At 25.6% G+C, this 24309-nt stretch overlaps 3 protein-coding genes across 6 annotated transcripts; 1 reads left to right on the top strand and 2 right to left on the bottom strand.

Moving 5' to 3' along the window:
* Positions 1-6885: 6885 nt before the first annotated feature.
* LOC112591697 (leptin receptor gene-related protein) lies at positions 6886-11122 on the bottom strand. Of its 3 annotated transcripts, XM_025335595.1 has the most exons (5): positions 10959-11122; positions 7692-7766; positions 7423-7606; positions 7234-7343; positions 6886-7057 (listed from the first exon to the last, which is right to left on the bottom strand). In XM_025335595.1, coding segments are annotated over exons 1-5 (387 nt in total). In that variant the 5' UTR covers positions 10976-11122; the 3' UTR covers positions 6886-7056. The 3 variants fall into 3 exon arrangements, with proteins under 3 accessions (XP_025191380.1, XP_025191379.1, XP_025191381.1); XM_025335594.1 differs by lacking the exon at positions 6886-7057 and having other exon boundaries at positions 7118-7343; XM_025335596.1 differs by lacking the exons at positions 6886-7057; positions 10959-11122 and adding an exon at positions 7940-7958 and having other exon boundaries at positions 7118-7343.
* A 642-nt stretch (positions 11123-11764) lies between these two features.
* LOC112591742 (transitional endoplasmic reticulum ATPase TER94) lies at positions 11765-16584 on the top strand. The gene is made up of 13 exons (XM_025335658.1): positions 11765-12123; positions 13254-13356; positions 13507-13760; positions 13824-14016; positions 14083-14451; positions 14520-14768; positions 14850-15014; positions 15081-15203; positions 15269-15481; positions 15546-15729; positions 15795-15919; positions 15980-16135; positions 16204-16584. Exons 1-13 carry the CDS (start codon positions 12104-12106, stop codon positions 16462-16464), a joined length of 2415 nt encoding a protein of 804 aa, XP_025191443.1. The 5' UTR covers positions 11765-12103; the 3' UTR covers positions 16465-16584.
* Positions 16585-16588: 4 nt separating this feature from the next.
* Positions 16589-22829, bottom strand: LOC112591743 (cyclin-Q). 2 transcript variants are annotated; one of them, XM_025335659.1, is made up of 6 exons: positions 22308-22829; positions 22143-22240; positions 18606-18824; positions 17803-17898; positions 17535-17666; positions 16589-16881 (listed from the first exon to the last, which is right to left on the bottom strand). In XM_025335659.1, the coding sequence occupies exons 1-6, from the start codon at positions 22531-22533 to the stop codon at positions 16795-16797; spliced, it is 858 nt and encodes a 285-aa protein (XP_025191444.1). In that variant the 5' UTR covers positions 22534-22829; the 3' UTR covers positions 16589-16794. The 2 variants fall into 2 exon arrangements, with proteins under 2 accessions (XP_025191444.1, XP_025191445.1); XM_025335660.1 differs by lacking the exon at positions 16589-16881 and adding an exon at positions 16999-17443.
* Between the last annotated feature and the right edge of the window lie 1480 nt (positions 22830-24309).

Genomic DNA, 24309 nt, shown 5'->3' on the forward strand with positions numbered 1-24309 from the left:
TTCTTGTGCGATTTAAGATGGCGTTATTATAATCTCTATATTTGAATATTTCTATGTTCATATTCGAGTAATATAATGATAATAATAATACAATTATTGTTTATATAGTATAATATTATTATGGTAATAACTACGCACATGTATTAATATTGTATACCCGAGACGCCGTTATACGCCGTGATACGCCATATTACATAAAATAAAATCACATTATCTCATCAGTAATAATTTTGATTATTGTTATAATAATTATTTTACAAGATTTACATTTTTCTTCTTTATGTGTATAAAAAAAAACAAACTATAGACTCAAAAGTTCTGTTAACACAATAGTTAAAGAATAAATATTCACTTTATGTGAAACTAAAATTTTATTTCGGCATCACGTAAAAAAATTTGTTTTTACAAATTAATATCATTAATGGTTTTAATAAGATTGACAATATTCAAATACTGATATGTCCAATGACAATGCAAGAAAAGGACGAACTAAAAAGAAAATGTACACATGCGTACTCAGAACTGATCAACATAAAATTATGAACTGTGAAAATTATAATAATAAAAAACCGTCATACAATATAATATTAAACGACAAAATAATGATTATTTTTTTGTAAGTTTATGTTTCTAAATATTCATTTATCTAATTATGCATGTTATATTTGTTAACTACAATTAAAATAAATACAATAAATATAATTTTTAAAATTAAGATATGTTGATATCTCGATAATTTTCTTTTTCACAGCACCATGTATAAATCCATAATATGCTCATGTAATAATCTAGTTTTAAATCCTTAAGTCATTATCGTTGTAAATACCATAATTATAGAGTATGAATTAAAATTTAGTGTATAATGGCTTCTATAATTTTTTATCAGTAAAATGTCTGCAAAACAGTCAAATTTCGATAGGTCAGAATTTCACAAAATTGTTAACATTAAACGAACCTTTCAAAGAACTTTCAATACGTATAACGAACTACCTCAATTTTAGACTTAAGTTTATTTTTTTTATTTAATATTAAGATCACATTTTTTCACAGATGTTTGAATGAATAAAAACTATGGTATTTCTTGTATTAATGGTTATTATTGTTCAATTATAAATACAAGTTTTATATTTGTTAACCTTAATTACTATTATAAACAAATTTACCAGTTAGGCAAAGGTCAACCGGTCAACTATTATAACAAAAGATTGTTTAATAATATATTAAACCTAATGTAAATCAAATATTAAATCCATTTTTCTTGCGTGTCTTTGAACCTATTAGTCATTTTTTCATTTTTTCATTTTACATGTATCATAATTACTATACCTAAATAATAAAAAAGTAAGCTCATACCCTTTTTATCGTTATTGCCGCTATGTATATATTTATAATTTTTAATATGTATATATAATACTTGTGGAACTAATAATTATACATTTTTCGCATGCGTTAGAACTACGTATTTTACTATTGCTGATGATAATGCCAATCTTATACTTACTGCCGTGGTGACCGTTGCGTAACACATTACGATCTGCACCATTTATCGCTGTAAACGTTTTTAAAATCGTGGCCATCATCGTTAGTTTCATTATACAAGGAGTAAGTATAAACTTTTTTCAATCCAAAACAGAATAAAAACAAAAATATTTTTTTTAAACTTTTCGACCATTTTAATTTTTTCAAATATTTTTGTTTCGTTGTAGTTTTTGATGGATGTGTTAGTTTAATCATTATTAAAATTAAAGTAGGTACCTTTATTAAATTACTTATACCTACTATTTTATACTATAAATATCAAAAATAATTTTGTTTATGCTAAAAGTATTAGGTATCATATTTTTCACAAACAATAATAAATCTAATAATATTATGTTATAATAATTTTGTATAGTATATTGTGCATAAAGGATGGGAAGTATGAATCATTGCATTTGTAGGTAAAGTATTCACATTACCCTAAAATTGAATTTTCGTACCCGCACAAGACACACATAATTTTATGTAATCATGGTAATCTATAACAGTTCTTGCTATAGTCAATATTTTTTAAATTCACCAAGTTATTTAATCAAATAGCACAGGATTAATCCGCCAACCAGCAAAATTTGAAATACTATACAAAATGTAATATATAGATACATTTATGGTAAATTAACCTGATTTTGACAATACAATTTTCGATCGCTGACTATCAGGGACAGAAAAATGTATATATTATCCACTAAACGGAAAAAGTTAATTTCCAAAGACTTCAGCCGGCATTGAAAATTAAACATTTGGCTTATGTTATTCTCATACTTGATAATTTAATAATTAATATCTCCGATCACGTCTACTTATTGGCTATTGCATATTGCTAAAGTAATTACTTGCATTTTTTTCTATTTTTACTTTTTGTAATCTATTGTGCATTAAACACATCGACTCTACATTTACTATAAAAATGTCATTGATACTTATTGAAATAATAACAAAAATGTTCTTAATTTTACCATGGGCTATATAATATAGTTATTTGATATCTTGCTATAACACCTATTAAGTAAAATATAATAATATTACCTATTATTTTCCATAAATTTTACTTCTATTTTTTCACAAATAAGTTTAATGAAACCACATGCAATGGATACGTTCAATGAACAAGATGTTGTTATCAATTTAAAACTACTTAAACAACTTCATTTCTACCAAATATTTGATTCTAGAGGAACAAAAATGTTTGGAATGAACATTCGACAGCATTTTTTACATTGTGTACGCTGTCATTAGCTATGCATTGAATGTTACGGAGTTTCTAGTACATTTTCTGCCAAGTGTAAATGTGTTAGCAACATTGATTATTTTCTACTTTTCTACACAAGTACTCATGTTTATCTATCCTTTTGGAAGTTAATCAAATGCTTGAACGACAAGGACAGTATTTTAAAACTATTTAAAATTACAAAATTCACTTATACGTATTATATTTAGAGATTAAGCCTCCGTAATAGTCTCCTTATATCCACCTAGAAATTAAAATGTATTATTACTTACAAATACAAATTTTAATTCAGTATCTATAAAGTTAAATACATCTTCATAAGTTAATATTTTGATAAAATACATTTTTATCAAAGTCAAAATTTAATAACAATTTTTTTAGTTAAATTATTCTATATTTTTATCATAGAATATTTTAAAAAATTTAAAGAAATTCTACAAGATCAACTACAACTCAATTTGTAAGTATTTTTTTTAGAAAAACCACAACTTAATGTGGGTATGTAAAAATAAATTGCAACAGTCAATAATCTTGTTCAATTTAAAAAGAAAAACATTTAAAACAATATATTGAAATATTTTACACACAATAAAGAGAAAAAAATGTTACGCGTTACACCTACATATGTTTATATCCAAATAGATAAAATGTAATATTAACTTACTTTTACACCCAGTTTAAGTTTATTCCTTAATATTGTATTTGATACTATTTTTATTGTTATTATTTTTGGAAGTTTTTAATATTGTAACATCACATTATTTTTAATTATTTAACGTTTTGATATGTAAAGAACCGAATTAACATTTCCTAGAATACTCCTAAGTCACTTCACTTTCTCGACTTAATTATAAATTCTTCTAACATACAAATCAGTCATGAGAAATTTGATTTGTAAATAAATTTTTAAAAAAATGTCAACAAAATATTTTGCTTTTGAATATGAAATTCATAAGTATGCTATACTTTAAAAGTAGCAAAATTATAATGAAAAAATATTTTATTATTTAAAATTTTATTCAAAAATGTGTTCTTAATTTATTCAAAAAGATAAAACAAAAAAAGTTATTCACGAATAAATGATTTTTGAAATTATAAGTAGGTATCTACTCGCTGTTAGAAGAATTGCTCAGATATAAATAATTTTTTTTTTCAGGAAAATAAAATTATTTTACTCTATTATGATACCAACGATTCTATTGAGCATCGCAATCTATTCATTCTATTTTATAGTCTTGAACTCTTGACGTAGGTACCTACTTGTTCATTTTGGTATATTTTTTTATTTAAACTTATACAATTATATTTACCCAATGTATGTAATCGATAACATAGAAAATATCGTTGATAAATTGAAAATATTTTATTCAAATGAATGAGCTAATTGTAGATACCTAACCATTATAATCATTGCATCATTAACAATAAAACAGATATGAATTTTATCATTTTGTCATGTATTATAATTAAAAACAATTTCTTACAAATAACAAAAAAATGATTTAAAATAAAAGTCACACTTTGAAATATTGTTTTTGATGTTTTGTGAAACAATCAAATAAAACATTAGTATAACTTGAACAATTTACAATAAAAATAAATATATTGTTGGGCAATATATTTTTATCCAAATATTGTTTATTTATTTATTTTTTTTTACCAGAAATACGTCTTTAAATCTATGAAATATAAATAAAATTACTATAGTTTTTGACAAAATATCAATATTAATTTAATTTAAAATATAAGATTTAGATTCGATGTTATTACTTTTAGGTGATACTTATAAATGTCGAATAATTAATTTGTAAGATATGTTATAGGTAATTACCAGTAAAGTAAAATTATATTGATCACCAATTCTTCTAATATTTACTTTATAGTACAGCAAGAATAAACAATTTAAAATTATTAAAAGGCCAATTCTTAGAACTTTAAAGTCTAGCAGGTTAGAGGGTATTGATAAGAAAAAAAGGTCAATAACATTTAAAATTTACAATTATTGACACTTCATTTTTATATTTATTTATTTATATTTACAACATGTATGTTGAAAAAACCTAATAAAATAAATTACAAATAAAGCTAAAATTTAATAATCATTTGAAAATGTAACACAGATCTGACATAAAAAATAAACAGCCTACCAGTAACCCACATCTTTTATACAGTATATACCCACAAAATAATGTTGTTTAGTGTTTAGGATTATTAATTATTTTTATTCCTATAATACATTTCTTCTGTGTATTATAATTTGGGTTTGGTAAATAAAAAATTAGATAAGTATTCTAAAATAGTGAGAATGGTGAATTGAGGTTTACTTAACAATTTTTAATAGCTGAGTAACATCTGTTTTAGGAGTATTGTCATATTAACATTGTTGTGTCTTGATTTTCAAAAAATATTGAATCAAGATTATTTTTATTTAATTCATCAATTGTATTATTTTGTTAGGTATTTATAGTTGATACTTAATTTAGCAAATTTTTTTAATAAAAAATAAATAAAATTAAACTATTTCAATTTAAGTTACAATGGTTTTAAATTCAATTTTTTTATTGGCATTAGTTTAAGAGCTCTAGAAAAAAGCTAAATTAATTATTTTTTTAATTTATAAAAGTTTGCATTAGTTTTATTATTTGTAAGCAATTAATTAGTTATCAGGTATTGTTAATAATTTTTACAAGATATTACCTAATTTTTATTGCATTTTATATAGCGTCTTGGAGGGCGATAAGGAGGAATGATAACTGATAAGGTGACACATGCAATATTAAAATAAATAAATAATTTTTTTACGATGTGATATAAAAAACAGAAATTATAGTAAGTTTATTATTTTTCGCTGCCCCTCCCCCCTGAGAAAAATTTCTGCGGGCGGCCTTGAATGTACAAAATTTTTTTTCTTAAACAACATCATATATAATTAATTTTAGCAATATCTATATAATAATTTCATCAGTGCCTAAAGTTTCAAGTATGTTAGTAGGTTTATTTTATGTTGGTGAATTTTAGTGCCTTAATAATACACAAATATTGTTTAATCACTGATTGTATGGTACTTTACAATTATGAATCTGCTTGACACCAGAATTGGAAACAATCTTAACTTTTATTAAAATTGGGCGATAAATTATCTATATTACTTTGTGGTTATTCATTAATTGTTATCTGTTTAATAATATTAACATACAAGTATAAAGATTATTATAACATTAATAAACATAGACTTGGTTTGGTAATAATTAGCCTTTATATAGAGAGAACTAGTTAACTTTAGCATACATACTTGTAATTGGGTAAAAATGAATTTAAAATTTAAGAATTTGTCTTTATTAATAATGCGAATGAATGATGCTAATAAAATGGCAATAATAGCTTCATCAAAAAAATCATCTACTTACAACTATTCGCTAACGCATTAATTTAGTTTTATTTTTCAAATAATTTAAGTAATTACAAATGTACAGTTTAAACACAATACCTAACTAAATTTGATTAACTTCAGGTTATGTCAACGTCCTTCAACGTGGTCCCCATACTGTTGAAAATCACTAACTCAGAAAATCACAAGTCACAATAGACTTAAACTTAAGACATTATATCACCACAATATTTATGCTATAAACCATTAAAAAAAATTAAATATTTCATAATAATAACAAATGTTTAAAATATTTTACAATATTATATTATAGTATAAAAGAAACTAACTACAAAATCATAAATAAAATTTATATCAGTAACTCAAAACTAGAAGAAAATAGTTAAACTAAAAATAATATCTTATGATTAAAAATATATACAATGTTTACTGTTCACAAATTTGTAATTCAAATCCATAGACAATAAAATAAACGATGAACTCTTAAAAACAAATGTCCAATTAAAATGTAATATCATTGGTGGTAATTGTATCAATAATAATTATATTATTGAGTACTGAGTACTATATGTTAAGATTATGATGTCTATTGTCTTCATCGTCTTTTACAATTTAAAAACCAAAGTATAATATAAAAAAAAAAAACATAATTTATTCTTAATTTTAAATAGGTCCACGTAAAAATTAATTTAATTATATGATGTTAAACCAATGTGTCATTAAAAATATATTACTTATCTCAGTACAATCTTAAATTTAAATAATCATAATAATGAATAGTTTGGTTTAAAAGTACTTTAAACTTAAGTGAATTTAGTTTAAAATTAAAATAAAAGCTGTTTCTATAATATACTATAGAGTAATAATAAATCCTTTGTTCCATCTAGCAAGTTGTATTTTATCTAGGCATAAAATAATATTTTTATATTTATAAGGGTAAAAAAAAGAAATAAAATCATACATAAACTAAAAAGGTATACCTGTTTGCAGGATACTGACTATTTATTATTTAATAAAATATATTAATTTAAATTAAGGAATAAGCATTTGAACATATGAAAATTATTTAATAAATTACCATAAACTATAATCAGTGTCTTCTTGGTATAAGGTTAAGAAAAATCCTATAAACGTTAAATACACAACTATGTTTCCACACAATGTAAAATTACAGGCTGTCCATGCAATCTAAAAACAGTATAATTGAGTTAGAGAAAAAAATTTATTTTGAAAGTAACATAAACGTTTCAAATTAATTAAAACTTACAGCATTAACTCTGGCCATTATTATAGGTAATGCAAATGAAGACACTACTATACCCATTGTAATAAATACAGCTAAATCCATATTGGCATTGCCGGATCCTGAGTAATCATTGAACCGTTTCATCAACATAGTCGGTAATGGTGCCAACAAATAAAATATCACTACTATGAATGGCCACCAAGAACTAGAACAAATAAATAAGGTATATTTTTAAGAAAAATTAAGTTACTTAACATAGAAAAGTAATAAATAATAACCTAATGACTTACTTTAAATCTGGCAACGCACATGCTAATATGACTAATGTCATACCAATAGATCCAGCAAAAGCTAAGCTCATCAAACTGTAAAAAAGTATAATAATTAAAATTAATGAATCTGATCAAAACACAATAATTTTAATATGAAGTGCTCACAGAGCATAAAAACCAATTTCAAAACAACACATTTTCATTTAATTTTTCTCAATTAATATTAATCTATTATTTTTAATTTCATAATAAAACTAATAACTTACGCTATTTAAAATCAAATTGTGGTGACCACGGAGATCATGAAACAAAAAAAAAAAAATATATTAATTTATATGTTATTAATAGTTAATTTAAAAATCTATAAAAACAAACACAATATACACTTATTATGCTTGTAGTAATAACATCACACATAAAATATACACTATGATCAATTAAAAATACAATATTTCATACTATTTAGTTCTAACTTTTAGTTTCTATTTTATAATTTTGAGTATAACCATTGATTTTATAATAAACATAAATTACAATATATACCTAAGTATTATAAAATTAATATTATAACAATAGAAAGATCATTTAAAATTATGTATACTATAGGTACTTTATTTGTTTAAGTAGTTAGTAATAATAGGTACCAGTATTCTAATTTTCAACACAATTCTAAAAAATTTTAATTAAAATATGAAAGATATGAAAAATGTATATTTGTTTTTTTCTAATACTATTTGCTACTAAAGAATAGTTATGTTTCCATGCTGAGCTTTAGATCAGCTCTCAAAATTTTAAATGATAACTATTTTTTAATATAAGAAATAAATATTCAAAAATTATAGTAACCTAATGTAAAATAGATTATAAGCAAATGTTTTATCTTTAAGCATCTCCTTGACACTATTACTTTTAATATGCAACAATCAAGCACAACTAAATAAATAAAATAAAGATAATATAATTATTAAGAGAAGTATGATCTATAAGTATGTATTGTGGATAAGGATAATACATTTTTGAAAAAGATAGGTGAAAGTTAGTAGAAATTAATATGGTTTTGGGAAAAGTAGTCAAGAAAAGACAAGACATATAAGAACTTGTAATAATACTAGAAACCACTATCATACTCTACACACATAACACAACTCAGACTTTGGTCACTCAAACATCCTAGCAAAAGATCTAAATAATTTTTTATTTCCTGGTTTAAATTGTGAACCAGATGGATATTGCTTCAGCATTACTTCTACCCGAATATACAATATATATATAATGTACACAAGCGACATACGACAAGATTATTAAATTAATATGGTATGAGGTAATTTCTTAATTTATTTAGTGAAACAGTCAAGACTTTTTTATGATTTTCCTACCAAAAGATAAATTCTGTCATCGATATGATATGTGCCCATACTGGCCATACTTGATAATAAATGTGCAATGATTTACAAATAATATAATTTCGATATCAAGGTCACTATGAGATATGAAGTATAGATTACTTTATACATTTCTAAAAATATAAAATAAAATAATAAATATTTAAAATTTGTAAACAAAACACTTTTGTTTGATAATTGTCTTAGTATAATATAGTATAAGTAATGCATGTGTAATGTGTAGTGTGACTTATAAAATATATAAAATGGTCGAAAAAAATTTTGTGGTGGAGAGGGTTGTAATCCCTAACTCCCCTTTGGATACGCCACTGCTTCCAAGACTAAAAAAAATAGGTGTAACAACCTTTTCCCATAACCTTACCCTATAACTATTATCCAAGAGTGTGCTTGATAAAAGCGGCTTCCCCCATAAAATCTTCATGTCAAACCAAACTATATTATCATTTAAGCTTATTATACAAAAAACTATATACATTCTTTAATCTAACTGAAAAAAATAATAATGAGCAAAATCTGAGAAGTAATTACAATTTAAATAAAGCATCACTAAGTAACACCCTGGGTCAATACTGAGTTTTATTTCACACATTAGCTATCAACAACATATTTTTAATATTAAAGATGAATAGTAGATGATATTTGACCATACTCCAGTAAATAAAATTGGACTGCACCAATTAAAATACAGGGGCAGATTTCTCATTAGGCACTGTAGGCAGCTGCCTAAGACGGCAAATTTGATAGTGTTTTATTAAAAAATATCAAACTTAAAAAAAAAAAAAATTAAAAATTAATTACTTTATATTTACGAAAAATAATTAATAATGTGTGTATTTATTTTATATTTTTCTATATCGTATATGGTATACAGTTGTGGTAACTTGTTCAGTTGTTCACCTATTATAGGGACAGCAAATTTTTGGTGCATATAGCCGTAAAAAAGATAAATCTACATCTGTTCAAATATACTATGTTACATAAATATAACATATTAAATTATATTACTATAATTTATGTATTTATTATTTTGTACAGTCTTAAATGTTTTGATACATTTTGGTTTTAAATTAATATTTTTAACTGTTGGTATTTTACCATGAATATTATTTACAGAACTTATAGATAGAAATAACACATTTAATTATCATAATTTTGATGTTACCTTGAGTAACAACTAAAAATATTTAAATCGGATAAAAAAGTATTTATTATTTTAACTTTTTAAATGAAGAAAGAAATAATTCACCATGTAATTTTAAACATTTTAAATAACTACCTAAGTGGTCATTCAATTTTCATAAATATTTGCATGAATAATTTAATATTTAACTGAAATAATTGATTAAAGAATTTTGAAAAATGTTGATAACCTTTAAATAAATTAATACAATACTATCAAATTGATAAGTAGTGTTTAACATTATTCATAAATATTTTTTAATTTTATATAATTGTAATTTATCTAATAATAAATACCTAGCGCATTATATCATGCTAACTATTTCATCCAAATTTCTCTAAAACTCCCACATTATTTTAATCATAGATCTTGCCTACAAGAAACTATAGTTTTATTATTAATATTTTATTAAATTTTCAATATATCACTTTTTATTATCGCGTTCTTTAAAATGTGTATGTTAATTTACTTATAATACATGTACAATGTAATATTGAAGTATTATGGCGCCTGCCATAGTAAATATTTGTACACAAAATGGCTAGTGATGAACTATACACAAATTAGAGTAATGACAGTATTAGTGATGATTAGGACTCTAATGGTGCAACACCACGCCTTTGCATCGTTATCATTCATATTTGCGCACAAAAAGGCAAATAGTGTCATTGACAACAATATATCGCACCGCTTGTGCGTTTAGCTTTTAATCCTGCCATCGTGAACGAATATGTCCGACGTAGCGGTCCGAGAAGCTTACGGTGATTGACGACAAGTAGATGTGCGTGACTTTAATGATATTTTATCGTGACATTCGTTATTATAATATAAATTATACGGCGACTGGTCAATGGTATCAAATAAAATACGTATATGGTTTATGTTTCAATAATGATTTAGATACTTAAAATACTTATCGTAAAGAAAATAGAAAAAATAGTGCGAAACAAACAACAATAACAATGAAATACGTCGTCCGTCGTTCAAGATCTACGAATAATATTTACGTTAGACAAAAGAAACTAGAATCGACAATCCGACTATAAGTTTTTGAGATATATAAGAACAATACTATAATCTACAATCAACATATTATCACATATTTAGACCAGACGTCGTTATCTAAACGTAAACATTTTGATTCGCATTATCAGCGGGCGGCACGAGTACAGTGTCGTCGTTTGTGTTCGACATTACGTGTTCGGCTGTGTCATAACCTAATGGACATGCTGAACTTAACTGCTAATTGACTAACGAACTAACGGGAGAAACGCCGTCAGACGAGCAAATGGTATTAACTATAAATAAATTAATTTATTGAAATATTGAAATTTGATGGTCGACTTGTATTGCAATTAGTAATTACTCCATACAGAGACCCGGCCGACCGCGGTTGGTACGACCGTTTTTCGGCCGCCATCTTAGGCCACGGCATGATTGTGCTTTTTTTGATTTCCCGGTCCCTACCGCCACCACTGCCGCAACGAACCACTGAATTACACATTTACAGACATACACACACACACAAACGTACCAACGGCACAGTGTCTCATATCGACACACACACACACTCACATTCGAGTAATTCATAACGAGTATTGTTGTCTGCTTTTGTGACTTTGTGTCGCCGTGTTCCGTTTTTATTATTCGTCAGAATCACCTAATACACGTATATAAATATACGGAACTCATCATTCGTCTTACGTTATTCGAACGGACCACTGTACGTGGAATAGTCACCGAAATCGTCGATCTCTGTGTCCAGTTTGCCCATTAATTTCGGCGTAGACAGTTTTCTAAAGTTTAAATCGAAACCTCGTCGCTCGTTCTATAATCGACCAGCAATAATGTCTGAACCAGCGAAAGGGTAAGTAACAAAAAAAAAACCGCCCTCCTTCGATAAAATCCTCATTCCGAATTCGTCTCTAATCCGCACCTCTTTGTGTCGATATTTTTTTTGTGACTTAGCATATCTGTATTGTCAATACTTGTAGCGATTATGAGGACTAATAGTCTTGATGAAATTATGGCCATATTACACCAGGAACAATCCGAAAATCGCTTACACTGTATACGGAAATACAATTTCCACGATGGTGATGATATGCACTTTGTCGTCTAACCACTTCCACATACATGCACATACATGATCCAAATAAATTATTTTATATGTCCATCTCGAAAAAAATAGTATTAAAACCTAAATCATATTCTTAATTCCAAGTCTAGGATAAATCTTATACAGTACATTAATATACCTAAACAAAGGAGTGGGTAATTACATATCTGAATGAGGTTGATTTGGAATTAGTTTTTTGTTCTTGTGCTAAAAATATACAACTTAGTATTTTTGCCATGTCATGCTAGTGGCTATACCTATCTTTTTGTTAACTAATCTTAAATATTCATGAATTTATTTTTAACAATATTACTTAAAAATATAAATAATTGAGTATTTTATTTCTATTTAATTAATCATAAACATTATATTGGTAATTTCTTCATCTATTAAGATATTATTTATATCCATTTAATGCATGTCTTATCAATTTAAGATAATTTTAGCATTAAAATAATTAATTAATGTTGATAAGTACTTTCAACAAAGTTAAAACTTTAGATTCCTTTAACTAAATGCCTACTTTTTTGTTTAAAATCATTTTAAAATATACCTAATTACTACATTAATCTTTTGAAACATTTATATTTATTATAAACACTTATGATGTGTATAGATTGTAAATAAATAATAAATAATTTTAAAATTATAAAAACCATTATGATTTTTATTAATATTTGTTGTCATTTTTCAAATTTATTAAAATATAGACTTAAAATAATAAATATTTCAATTGTACATTTTTTACTTCTTTCTGAAAAAATGTTGAGTCCCTAAATGTATTTGATGATATTAGGGTTAACCCCAATCAACATTAATTCAAGTATACTTTTTTTTACATAATTAATAATAATTGAATTTATTATACTTATTTTTAGCGAGGAATTAGCCACTGCAATTTTGAAGCAAAAAGATCGTCCAAATAGGCTCATTGTGGAAGAAGCAATCAATGATGATAACTCAGTCATTGCATTATCTCAGGTATCTACAAATAAACTATTATTAGTTGTAAAAGAAATGTTAACAAAACTTCTTATTAAAATCAAGTTACTAGTATTGATTTTAAATAAATGTATCTAAAAATTAAATATGGTGATTTTTAATTATTATTTATTTTGTTTTATATTTCAGGCTAAAATGGATGAATTACAACTCTTTCGTGGAGATACTGTGTTACTAAAAGGCAAACGCCGTAAAGAATCAGTTTGTATTGTATTATCTGATGAAACTTGCCCAGATGAAAAAGTACGCATGAATAGAGTTGTGCGTAACAATTTACGTGTCAGAATATCAGATATTGTTCAAATACAACAATGCCCTGATGTTAAGTATGGTAAACGTATTCATGTGCTTCCAATTGATGATACTGTAGAAGGATTAACTGGGTAAAATTTACAAAACCTGTACATATCTATTTATCTCTATTAACAATTCAAATTTTTTTTTAGAAATTTGTTTGAAGTTTTTCTTAAACCATACTTCTTAGAAGCATATAGACCTATACATAAAGATGATAATTTCATTGTCCGTGGAGGCATGAGAGCTGTAGAATTCAAAGTCGTTGAAACTGATCCATCACCATATTGTATTGTTGCTTATGACACAGTTATTCATTGTGAAGGGGATCCAATCAAAAGAGAAGTAATTTAAATTTTTTTTACCTTAGTTACCTTGCCATAAATCTTATAATTCAATTAAATACTTTAGGAAGAAGAAGAAGCATCAAACACAGTTGGTTACGATGATATTGGAGGTTGCCGCAAACAATTGGCACAAATAAAAGAAATGGTTGAACTCCCACTCAGACATCCAAGTTTATTCAAGGCTATTGGTGTAAAGCCACCTAGAGGAATTTTGTTATATGGACCTCCTGGTACTGGAAAAACACTCATTGCCCGTGCTGTTGCAAATGAAACAGGGGCATTCTTTTTCTTAATCAATGGTCCTGAAATTATGAGTAAACTCGCTGGAGAATCTGAAAGTAACTTAAGAAAAGCTTTTGAAGAGGCTGACAGAAATTCTCCTTCCATTATTTTCATTGATGAATTAGATGCTATTGCACCCAAACGTGAAAAGGTAATTTGATTAAAATATTTTAAGTTAATAAATCATCAATTAAATAAATATACCTATGAATTATTTAGACTCACGGAGAAGTAGAACGTCGTATTGTATCTCAATTGTTAACACTCATGGATGGGCTAAAATCTTCATCTCATGTCATTGTAATGGCTGCAACTAACCGTCCAAATTCTATAGATTCAGCTCTTAGGCGTTTTGGACGCTTTGATAGAGAAATTGATATCGGCATTCCAGATGCTACTGGTCGTTTAGAGGTCTTGCGTATACATACTAAGAACATGAAACTTGCTGAGGAAGTTGATTTAGAACAAGTAAAAATAATTGAATAAAATTTAAATTATGAAAACATATTTTTATTAACTTAACACAATATAATTTAATGTTACCAACAGATTGCTGCTGAAACTCATGGTCATGTTGGTGCTGATCTTGCCTCATTGTGTTCTGAAGCTGCCCTGCAACAAATCCGTGAAAAAATGGACTTGATAGATTTAGAAGATGATCAAATTGATGCTGAAGTATTGAATTCATTAGCTGTCACCATGGAAAACTTTAGGGTAAATTTAACTTACTTCCATTACATTTTTCTGAAGTCAAAATTTACACTTGTATTATTTATTTAGTATGCCATGGGTAAGAGTAGCCCAAGTGCTTTAAGAGAAACAATAGTTGAAGTTCCAAATATTACATGGGAAGATATTGGAGGTTTGTCTAATGTGAAGCGTGAATTACAAGAACTTGTTCAAGTATGTTATAATATAAGTTTTAAATAATAGTATATTAATTTTATTGTATTGTTCTATTTGTATAGTATCCAGTCGAACACCCAGACAAGTTTTTGAAATTTGGTATGCAACCATCCAGAGGTGTTCTATTTTACGGACCTCCGGGTTGTGGTAAAACTTTATTAGCAAAAGCCATTGCTAATGAATGTCAAGCTAACTTTATATCCGTTAAGGGTCCTGAACTGTTAACTATGTGGTTTGGTGAATCTGAAGCTAATGTCCGTGATATCTTTGATAAGGTAAGTACATTGATATGTAATAACCTTTTTTTCTTTATCGACCCTTAACAATTAACTTGTTCAGGCAAGAGCTGCTGCTCCATGTGTACTCTTTTTCGATGAGTTAGACTCCATTGCTAAATCTAGAGGAGGAAATGTTGGCGATGCTGGTGGTGCAGCAGATCGAGTAATCAACCAGATTTTAACTGAAATGGATGGTATGGGCGCTAAAAAGAATGTATTCATAATTGGTGCTACTAACAGACCTGGTAAGCTTTAGGCTTTTTTATAATCACAGCACAAAAATATGACTAAATGTTGATGTTTGTTCTAGATATCATTGATCCTGCTATTCTTCGTCCAGGACGTTTAGATCAATTGATCTACATTCCTTTACCTGATGAAAAATCACGCGAAGCCATTTTCAAGGCTAATTTGAGAAAATCTCCTGTTGCCAAAGTAATTTATCATATTATTTATTTATTACAATTATCTAATAAATACCATATTTTATATTAGGATGTCGACCTCAATTACATTGCAAAAGTTACTCATGGTTATTCTGGTGCTGACTTAACTGAAGTATGTCAGCGTGCCTGCAAACTTGCGATTAGGCAAAGTATTGAAGCAGAAATAAGACGTGAGCGTGAAGCAGCGACAAACCAAGGAATGGAGGTATTGAAATATTTAAAATTAATTTATAAATGTATTCAGTGTGATATATAATTTAAATTAATGTTTAGACTGATGTTGCTGAGGATGATCCTGTCCCAGAAATTACAAAAGCTCACTTCGAAGAAGCTATGTTATATGCCCGTCGTTCTGTAACTGACAACGACATACGCAAATACGAGATGTTTTCTCAAACTTTACAACAGTCACGTGGTTTTGGCACCAATTTCAGGTTCCCGACAACGACAGGCACACCAGCTGCCAATAGTGCAACAACTGGCGGTGATCAAGCCACATTCCAAGATGATGGTGATGATGACTTGTACAATTAAGCCTGTTCTCCCTTCCCTCAAATAATAGATTTAATGTATATTCGAAGATTTAAGAATGATTCAAGCATTTTTTTTTTTTTTTATATATATTTAAAATAAAATAAAGAAATTTAATACACATATGATTGATAAATAATTAAGTTTATTAAATTTTTCTAATGTTTGTACACGGTTATACAGTAATATAGGAAAAAAAATGGTGGGATACAAAAAAAAAATGTTATATCGGATTTTTTTTTATAATTATTATTTATTTTTTCTTTTATAAGAATTATTATTAATAAAATTTAAACAAAATACAAACACAAATTAAAAGGAATAGTATTGCTTTTAGTCAGTTAACTTGAGATCGTATGTGTCCATGATTGCAGCCATAATATTCCAAAGTGTTACCTTGTCCAAATCTTCAACCAATGCCTTGAAAAAATGTAAAATCATAAACATAGTTTATAAATACTAAAACATTAAATTATTGACATAGTATAGATGATTCACATATTATATAAGCATGTCTTTACATCATGAATTTAATTTCATTAATTTTTAGTAAGACATAAAATATGTGAACCTTTATTTTTTTAAATATATTTAAAACCATACTTTTTCTCAAACTTTAACAACTTTATCTTTTGGAACGTTCAAGGATAATAAAACATTTTTAAGCAATATCCTAAGACGTCCTAAATATTAACACATTTTTTCAAACACAAAATTAACCAAATGTCCTTAAATTAAATGACCCTGTATAATATGTCAACAGTATGTTCTATAGTAATTAAAATATGACTAAACATCAATAGCCCTGCTATGTTGAAACAGACAGTAGAGGCATATCACTTCAAAATGATTGGTATCCTTTTAAAAATCAGCTAAAATATACACATCAATTAATTGTTCTCAAATTCCAATGATCTTTCATACATTTAATTTTTGCTCATATTTTGTAGACAATATAATAAGGTTTTTTGGCAAATAATTGCTAAAACGAAAAAAATTTTAACTAATTCAAAAACATTCTTTGAAATGAGAACGATTAAATAACAGCAAAACAGTAAAAAGTAAAAACATACCTGATACCATGGTTGAATTTCATAATCAATTATTTGAGATGGAATGCCATAAACTTTGATCGCTAGTTCAATACAAGCAATTGCAATATGCTGTGCTTTATACTGGAGAATATCACTATTATGATAAAAATCCTAAAAAAAAAAAAAATAATTAATATTTTTAAATTTTTTATTAATATAAGATCAGCAAAAGTGAGTTGAGAGTATATAATATAGCAAAACTATTAAAAGTAAAAAGTGTTAGATAATTTAAAAAAATAGAACGTACGTGTAAGAAATCATATGCTTTTTTAAATACAATGATATCCTTCCCATGTTTGGAATAGAAAACTGGACGTAGAGTTTGAACGTAGTGCAAAAAATACTGTAAAAATAATAAACTTGTTATACATCAATTACATAAAAAGACCAAAATAAGAACACCAGTTATCCAGTATAATCAAACTGACAACAGCCTACATCACAGTTACATGAAATTTATTTATGTTTTAAAGATTTTCTAGAAAAATGTATGGAATATTTGAACGGTAACAAAAAATATGCCTTGAAGCTTGTGAAAATTATGCATTCTTCCATATTATATGTACTTTTCTAAATTAAGATTATGAATGTTTAAATATGTAAATAACTAAACGTAACAATTTTTATTCGGAATTCATAATATTATATCATATTCAGTTCACCAGAATGAGTATTGATAGAATAGTCCAAAATATCTAGTCAATGATTGAGAATTATGTAGTAATGTATGGTCTAGTTTTGATTATTTAATTATTGATACCTACAATTTTGCATAACAAACAATATTTATAATTGAATAATTTTACGAACTATAAATTAATTTATATGAATCATTGTTCAAAATATTACATATATTGTCTAAAAATCATTAAAAATAAGGGTAAATACTTCTTATATTACACCAATTAAAATAACAAATGTAACCATACTACAATCTATGGTCATCTAATCATTAAACTATGTGGCTAAATGAATTATCTCTTTATTCTAGTGTTTATGAAAAAGAACTATGCTCATGAAATACAAGTAGTTTAATAAGTTTGAAATTACGTTGTGTGGATGATTAAAAGTTGTGTCAAATTGCAATATTCTCATGATTAACATTTCAGCGTGCACAATGGAGTCCCGGAAGTTCCAATAATCTTCAGCTAAACGCAATGGAGCCGCATCTCTATGTAATGTGTGATAACACACATTTATCAAATCCCGAAGTCTGGCGGTTTCATCATGTACTTTACTAGCCAAATATAAAGTTGCACTAGCTATAGACTGTAAACATATATATCATATTGAAATCACAATATTACAATATTTAAATGTTTGTATAAGTTGGTGTGTTTTAATAGATTTTATCTATTGTTTTACGCTGACGCTCACCAAAATAACTGACACATGATACTAAAAGTAATTTTTAATTAGTAACAAGATATTCAAAAAATTCTACCCATAACGATATTCAAAATTATATTATTGTGCCCACCAATTTAACATCTCAGTATAATAAAATTTATTTATATATTATTTTTTACCAATATTAATACTGTATGTACAACTTTTTATTATGTATAGTATTAATCACAATTTCATCTTAAACACACTTGTAATAATTGCTATGTTTAGTATTTATTTATTATTGAAGAATAGTTGTACTTCATCTTGGTAAGTATTTAATACAAAATTACAAAATTAATTAAGTTTTTGCGCCAATCAAATGAACCCTATATTTTGGAATGAAAGATACTTGATTATGATCTAAAAAATGAATAAATTTCATAGCAACGAGTATATTAAAATACCAAATGACAATAGAAATAATTAATAAAAACCATATGCTTTTACAATCATATCATTTTAGTGGGAGTATACTATTACTTGTCATTTACTTATCATATATTACATATTAATAGACACACAAATACATTAGATATAAAATAGATATTTTGAGATTTGTAACATACTATACAAACAAAATTTACATTTATCTAAACCATTTGTAGCAGTTCAAAATTAAGTAATTTTTTTTTTTTGTTATAGACACTTGTTTTAAATTTCAGATTAAATCCTTAATGTTTTCATTCAATAATGCATTAATGACCAGATTAAAAAATAATTTGTTACCAGACAAAATACAATTGTATGATGCCATGTTTTAACAAGATATATACTTACATAATTACATTAAAAAAGAATGCTGAAAATATTATTAATACCACCAAGAGTTATCAGTATTAATAATAATTACACTTACGTTTGGTGCCTCAAATCATATATAGTGTCGTAACAAGAATTTTACGCAGTTCAATAAATGTGATAATGCAGATGGAAACAAACAGTTTTACTCTTATAAATATTTTGTATATTATGCTGCATTAAACCAAAAAACCCGTTAAACAACAAGTTCAGATTATAGGTATACAAGTTTTTTATTTCTAATTTTTTTTATGTATAAATATAAAAAAATCTGTAAAATAAATACAAACTATCATTCATATACAAAATGCAAAGCCTACCAATAATGTCATCATATTTTCAATGGTAAATTTAAAAACAATTACAATACACTTCATATTTTTATTTTGTATTTTTAGTGTGAACTATTATAATTAATATAATGAAATAGGTTTATTAATTTTAATTGTATTTTTTTATATATTTAGTTTATTAACATTTAACTCATACTATTAATCATACCATCTGTATTTATATTTATTATACTTGAAAAATAAATGTATGCAAATTAAAAATTTATAAATATTGTATGCAAATGCCAATAACAAGTAAAATATTAATGTTTGTCTATACTAGAAATTGTTTTTTTTTTTTTATATATATTTATGAATATATTGTATATATCTGTATTTGTTTATATATGGTTAAAATACGTATGTTATAATGTTTATAAACATACTTAAAAACTGATCAATTATAATCGTCTCATAATTAGTTAAATGCAATTCTATATTTAGTGATTATTAATTATTGATTTAAAATAAAAAATGTATTAGCCATAGTCATTCAATATGTTGTGACTTATGACTATCTGTTTCCTAGACAACTATTTTTCATAGTAATATAAAACAAATTATTTTAAAACTTTAATATATAAAAAAAAAAAAAAACACTGGAAACTATTGATATATTATTAATGTATAGGTAATAAATTTGAAAAAATTAAACTTAATTAATAATTGAAACGATGAAGATTTAAATTTATTTACACTCTAATAGTTGATATAACAAATTTCCTATGGGTTTTATCAAATAATTATAAACATAATAATACAATTAAAAGCCTACTACGCATTTATAAAAACAGTGAACTAAAAAATCATAAATCATAATTTAGTTATTTTCTATTTACTATAATAACTTATAAACAATAAAATACAAATAAAAATATGAAATATAAAATAAACAATTTATGACTAATATTTAAACTTTATTTATGTATTGCTTACACAAATTAAAATCAAATACAGAACTATAATTTAGATTTAATTCATGTTGGCACGGTAAAATTTGAATTTTAATATTTTTAAAACTGTTAATAACATGAAATAATATACAGGGGTGTTTCACGGTGAACTGACAATTGCAATAACTTTTGTTTTATTGAACATTTACAACTTCTTTTTTTATTATTATCAATTGTCATCTGCGCTACATTTAAATTAATTTTTCAACTTTTTTTAAAATTTAGTATGTAAAGTTAAGAAATTAAAAAATTTTCTATTTGATATTTAATAAAATCAAAACAGCCATTTTGATGATACGATTTTTAACACATGTCGGCAAAAAAAAAAAAATAAAAAATGTTCAGCTGTTTATTTTCTATGAAATTCTGAAGTTTGCACAATTTTATATTATTTTAAATAGATTTTCTGGATAATCTATAATCGCTGTAACACTGATGAACAAGAAGTAAATTTGAATATGAGCAAATTATAAAAATTGTTCAAAAATTATTGACTCAACCTAAGTAAAAAGTTTTTTGACCAAAATGTTTCTAAAATTTGGATTTTTTTAAACATCAAATAGAAAACTTATTTTTTTAAATTTTGCATACAATGTTAAAATAAATATATTTTTAAAAATATTTTTAATGTAGCACACACGAGAATTGACAATAAAAAAAAAAAAAAAAAAATTGAAAATGTTTAATAGAACAAGTTATGCAACTGTCAGTTTAACTGGAAACTGTATATCTAATGTATATGTAGCACAAGAGTTTTGGAAAAATACTTTAATTATTAGTAATTAACTTGATAAAAATTTAAAAATTAAATTTTAATTTTAATATATGTAAGAAACTGATTTTAATTTAAATCTTCACCTTCTTAAATATATTTCAATAAATAGAGAATTGATTACTATGGTTTAATAATGTGTATTAATCTTACCATATGAATATTATATTATTTAATTTTACTTATAAAACAATTCAAATGTAATTATAAGTAACAAGGAATAATGATAAAGCTATAACTACTTAATATAATAATTTATTATGTGTATTGTAATCAGTCAAAATATAGATATACCCAATATTGAAAAATATTAAGGTACCTATTTAAAATGAGTACTTACATAATTGTCATATGTGTTTTCATCAACATGTTTATAAAACTTTTGGAAGTAAACTGCAGCTGAGCATATAGTTATATGTTTTAGACCCAGTTTAATACCTATTCATAAAACATAAATAAAATACTGCATACTTCAAATATATAAATAAAAAATGTTTAACTGTACCGCATTCAAATATAAACCGAACAGCAATGTAATTTGATTTGTGAACCAAATAGTCAGTAAGAGGTGCCTCTGGTTTTTTAAATTTGTCTTGGCTCTCTGAACGCTGTTTTGTCCGATACTTCGGTTTGGAAATGTTTTTGTTTTTCTTATGAGATTTTACTTTCTGCTTGTGAGTCTTCGTCTTGCTTTTAGTAATACTCTTCATTTTTGGTGCTTTTTTACCCATAGTGTTTTAACTTTAATAACTTAACTTCAACACTTTTCTATAAATCAACAACACGCATAATAAAGTACACTTAATTGTAGGTATTATTAAACGCCAGTATAAATCAATAGAATGAAGGTATGCTTGTTTAGGCCTGACTAACTACATTTGAATATTACCCAAGGAAAATATTAAAATTCGAAAAATATAATAAATTACGTTAAGCGCATAACAAACAACTATTAATTTGACAGACGATACACAATAATAAAAAATGTTAAATTAGTATTAACTTTATAGTATATACATCAACTAAGTATACGCGCATACGCCATACGGCATTACGGCAATACAGCATACCATGGCATACAGTACCGAATTTGTATATTTATCTATAATGTGATGAGTGGTAACTCTGATCAGTATTTGAGGTTATATTCATAAAGATTTTGGCGGAAACTTAAATGAATATACAATTTTTATCAATAAAAAAATGTACAGAAAAAATATTGAAAACATATATTTTTATTTTAACAATAATTTATGAGAAGTCAATAAACAAAAGAAAAAAAAATCCAAAGGAAATATTGTGACATTCTTATTCTCCCCGTGTACAGGCCATGTTATACGACATACAAATATAATTTATACTTTTACCTAGGTAATCTTCAAAAGTTGCTCAAACATTAAACAATTAGATCAAAATACCTCCCTACATATTCATCAAAATATCTACCTACACGGCTACACATCCGCTTAAATGTGTTGTCGATTTCCTACTGAAATCCAACCCACAAGGTTGTATATTTATTATAACGATCAAACGATAACTACCATCACGATGGCACGATCTAATAAAACAATATAGCAGCCATTCAGCCATCAGCATTGATAATAATAAGATAATAATAAATAATGTGAAAGTATTTTTATTCTAAAATAGATATTCACTTGGGCAAACAGATATAATATAAAAATAATCCCATAAATTATTCTTATAACAACTGACAATGATAAAACACAAAAATAGATAATACCTATACTATTATTATTTTAGTGTACACAATTGAATATTGATACGAAATTACGGAATAAAAATTATCATGAAAAATGCCATTTCACAGTATGGAAGTGGTCATGAGTCATAACTTGGACCAATGGTTAAATTACACGCTAATAATATGTTCTAAATTTTAACAAAATATCGCACAATCGGCCCAAAGCTGCGTTATTTTTATGATTAAAGATAATTTGGTATTTCTAAATTTGATTGAATTTATGACGTATATATTAATATGTCTGTGGACTGTGGTTTGTGGCAGACAAAACCACAAATATTATAATATGAATATTATAAAATATATTTGATTTAGTTTATGAAAAAACTGAAACAAATAGATATAATCTGACGTACTTAACCTAAAGTATCCTGTATACACTTTAATCGAATGTAATTGATTTAATTTATTCAGAATAAATATTGTTAAAACTAATATATTATTAAAATAAAAAAAAAAAATTGAGAATTAGGTATAATCACTTGGCTTCACAGTAGGTGTCAGTGTCATCATTCGTCATCATTGAGAAAGCTATAAGTCACTGTAATGAATGTAATGAAATGGCGCACAGAAGATTTTTCAGAGCCCGTAATGTACCTAATTTAACATTTAACAAAAATATGCTCACACTTTTTTTTTTTTTTGCAAACAAAATTATGCAAATGTGCTTGTCAATATTATACTTATGAAATATTTATTTAAAAATATATCAAAAATTAAATATTTCAGAATACCTCTT

This window comes from Melanaphis sacchari, unplaced genomic scaffold (assembly GCF_002803265.2).
Source record: "Melanaphis sacchari strain LSU unplaced genomic scaffold, SCAv2.0 Contig141_pilon_pilon, whole genome shotgun sequence".
NCBI lineage: Eukaryota > Metazoa > Arthropoda > Insecta > Hemiptera > Aphididae > Melanaphis > Melanaphis sacchari.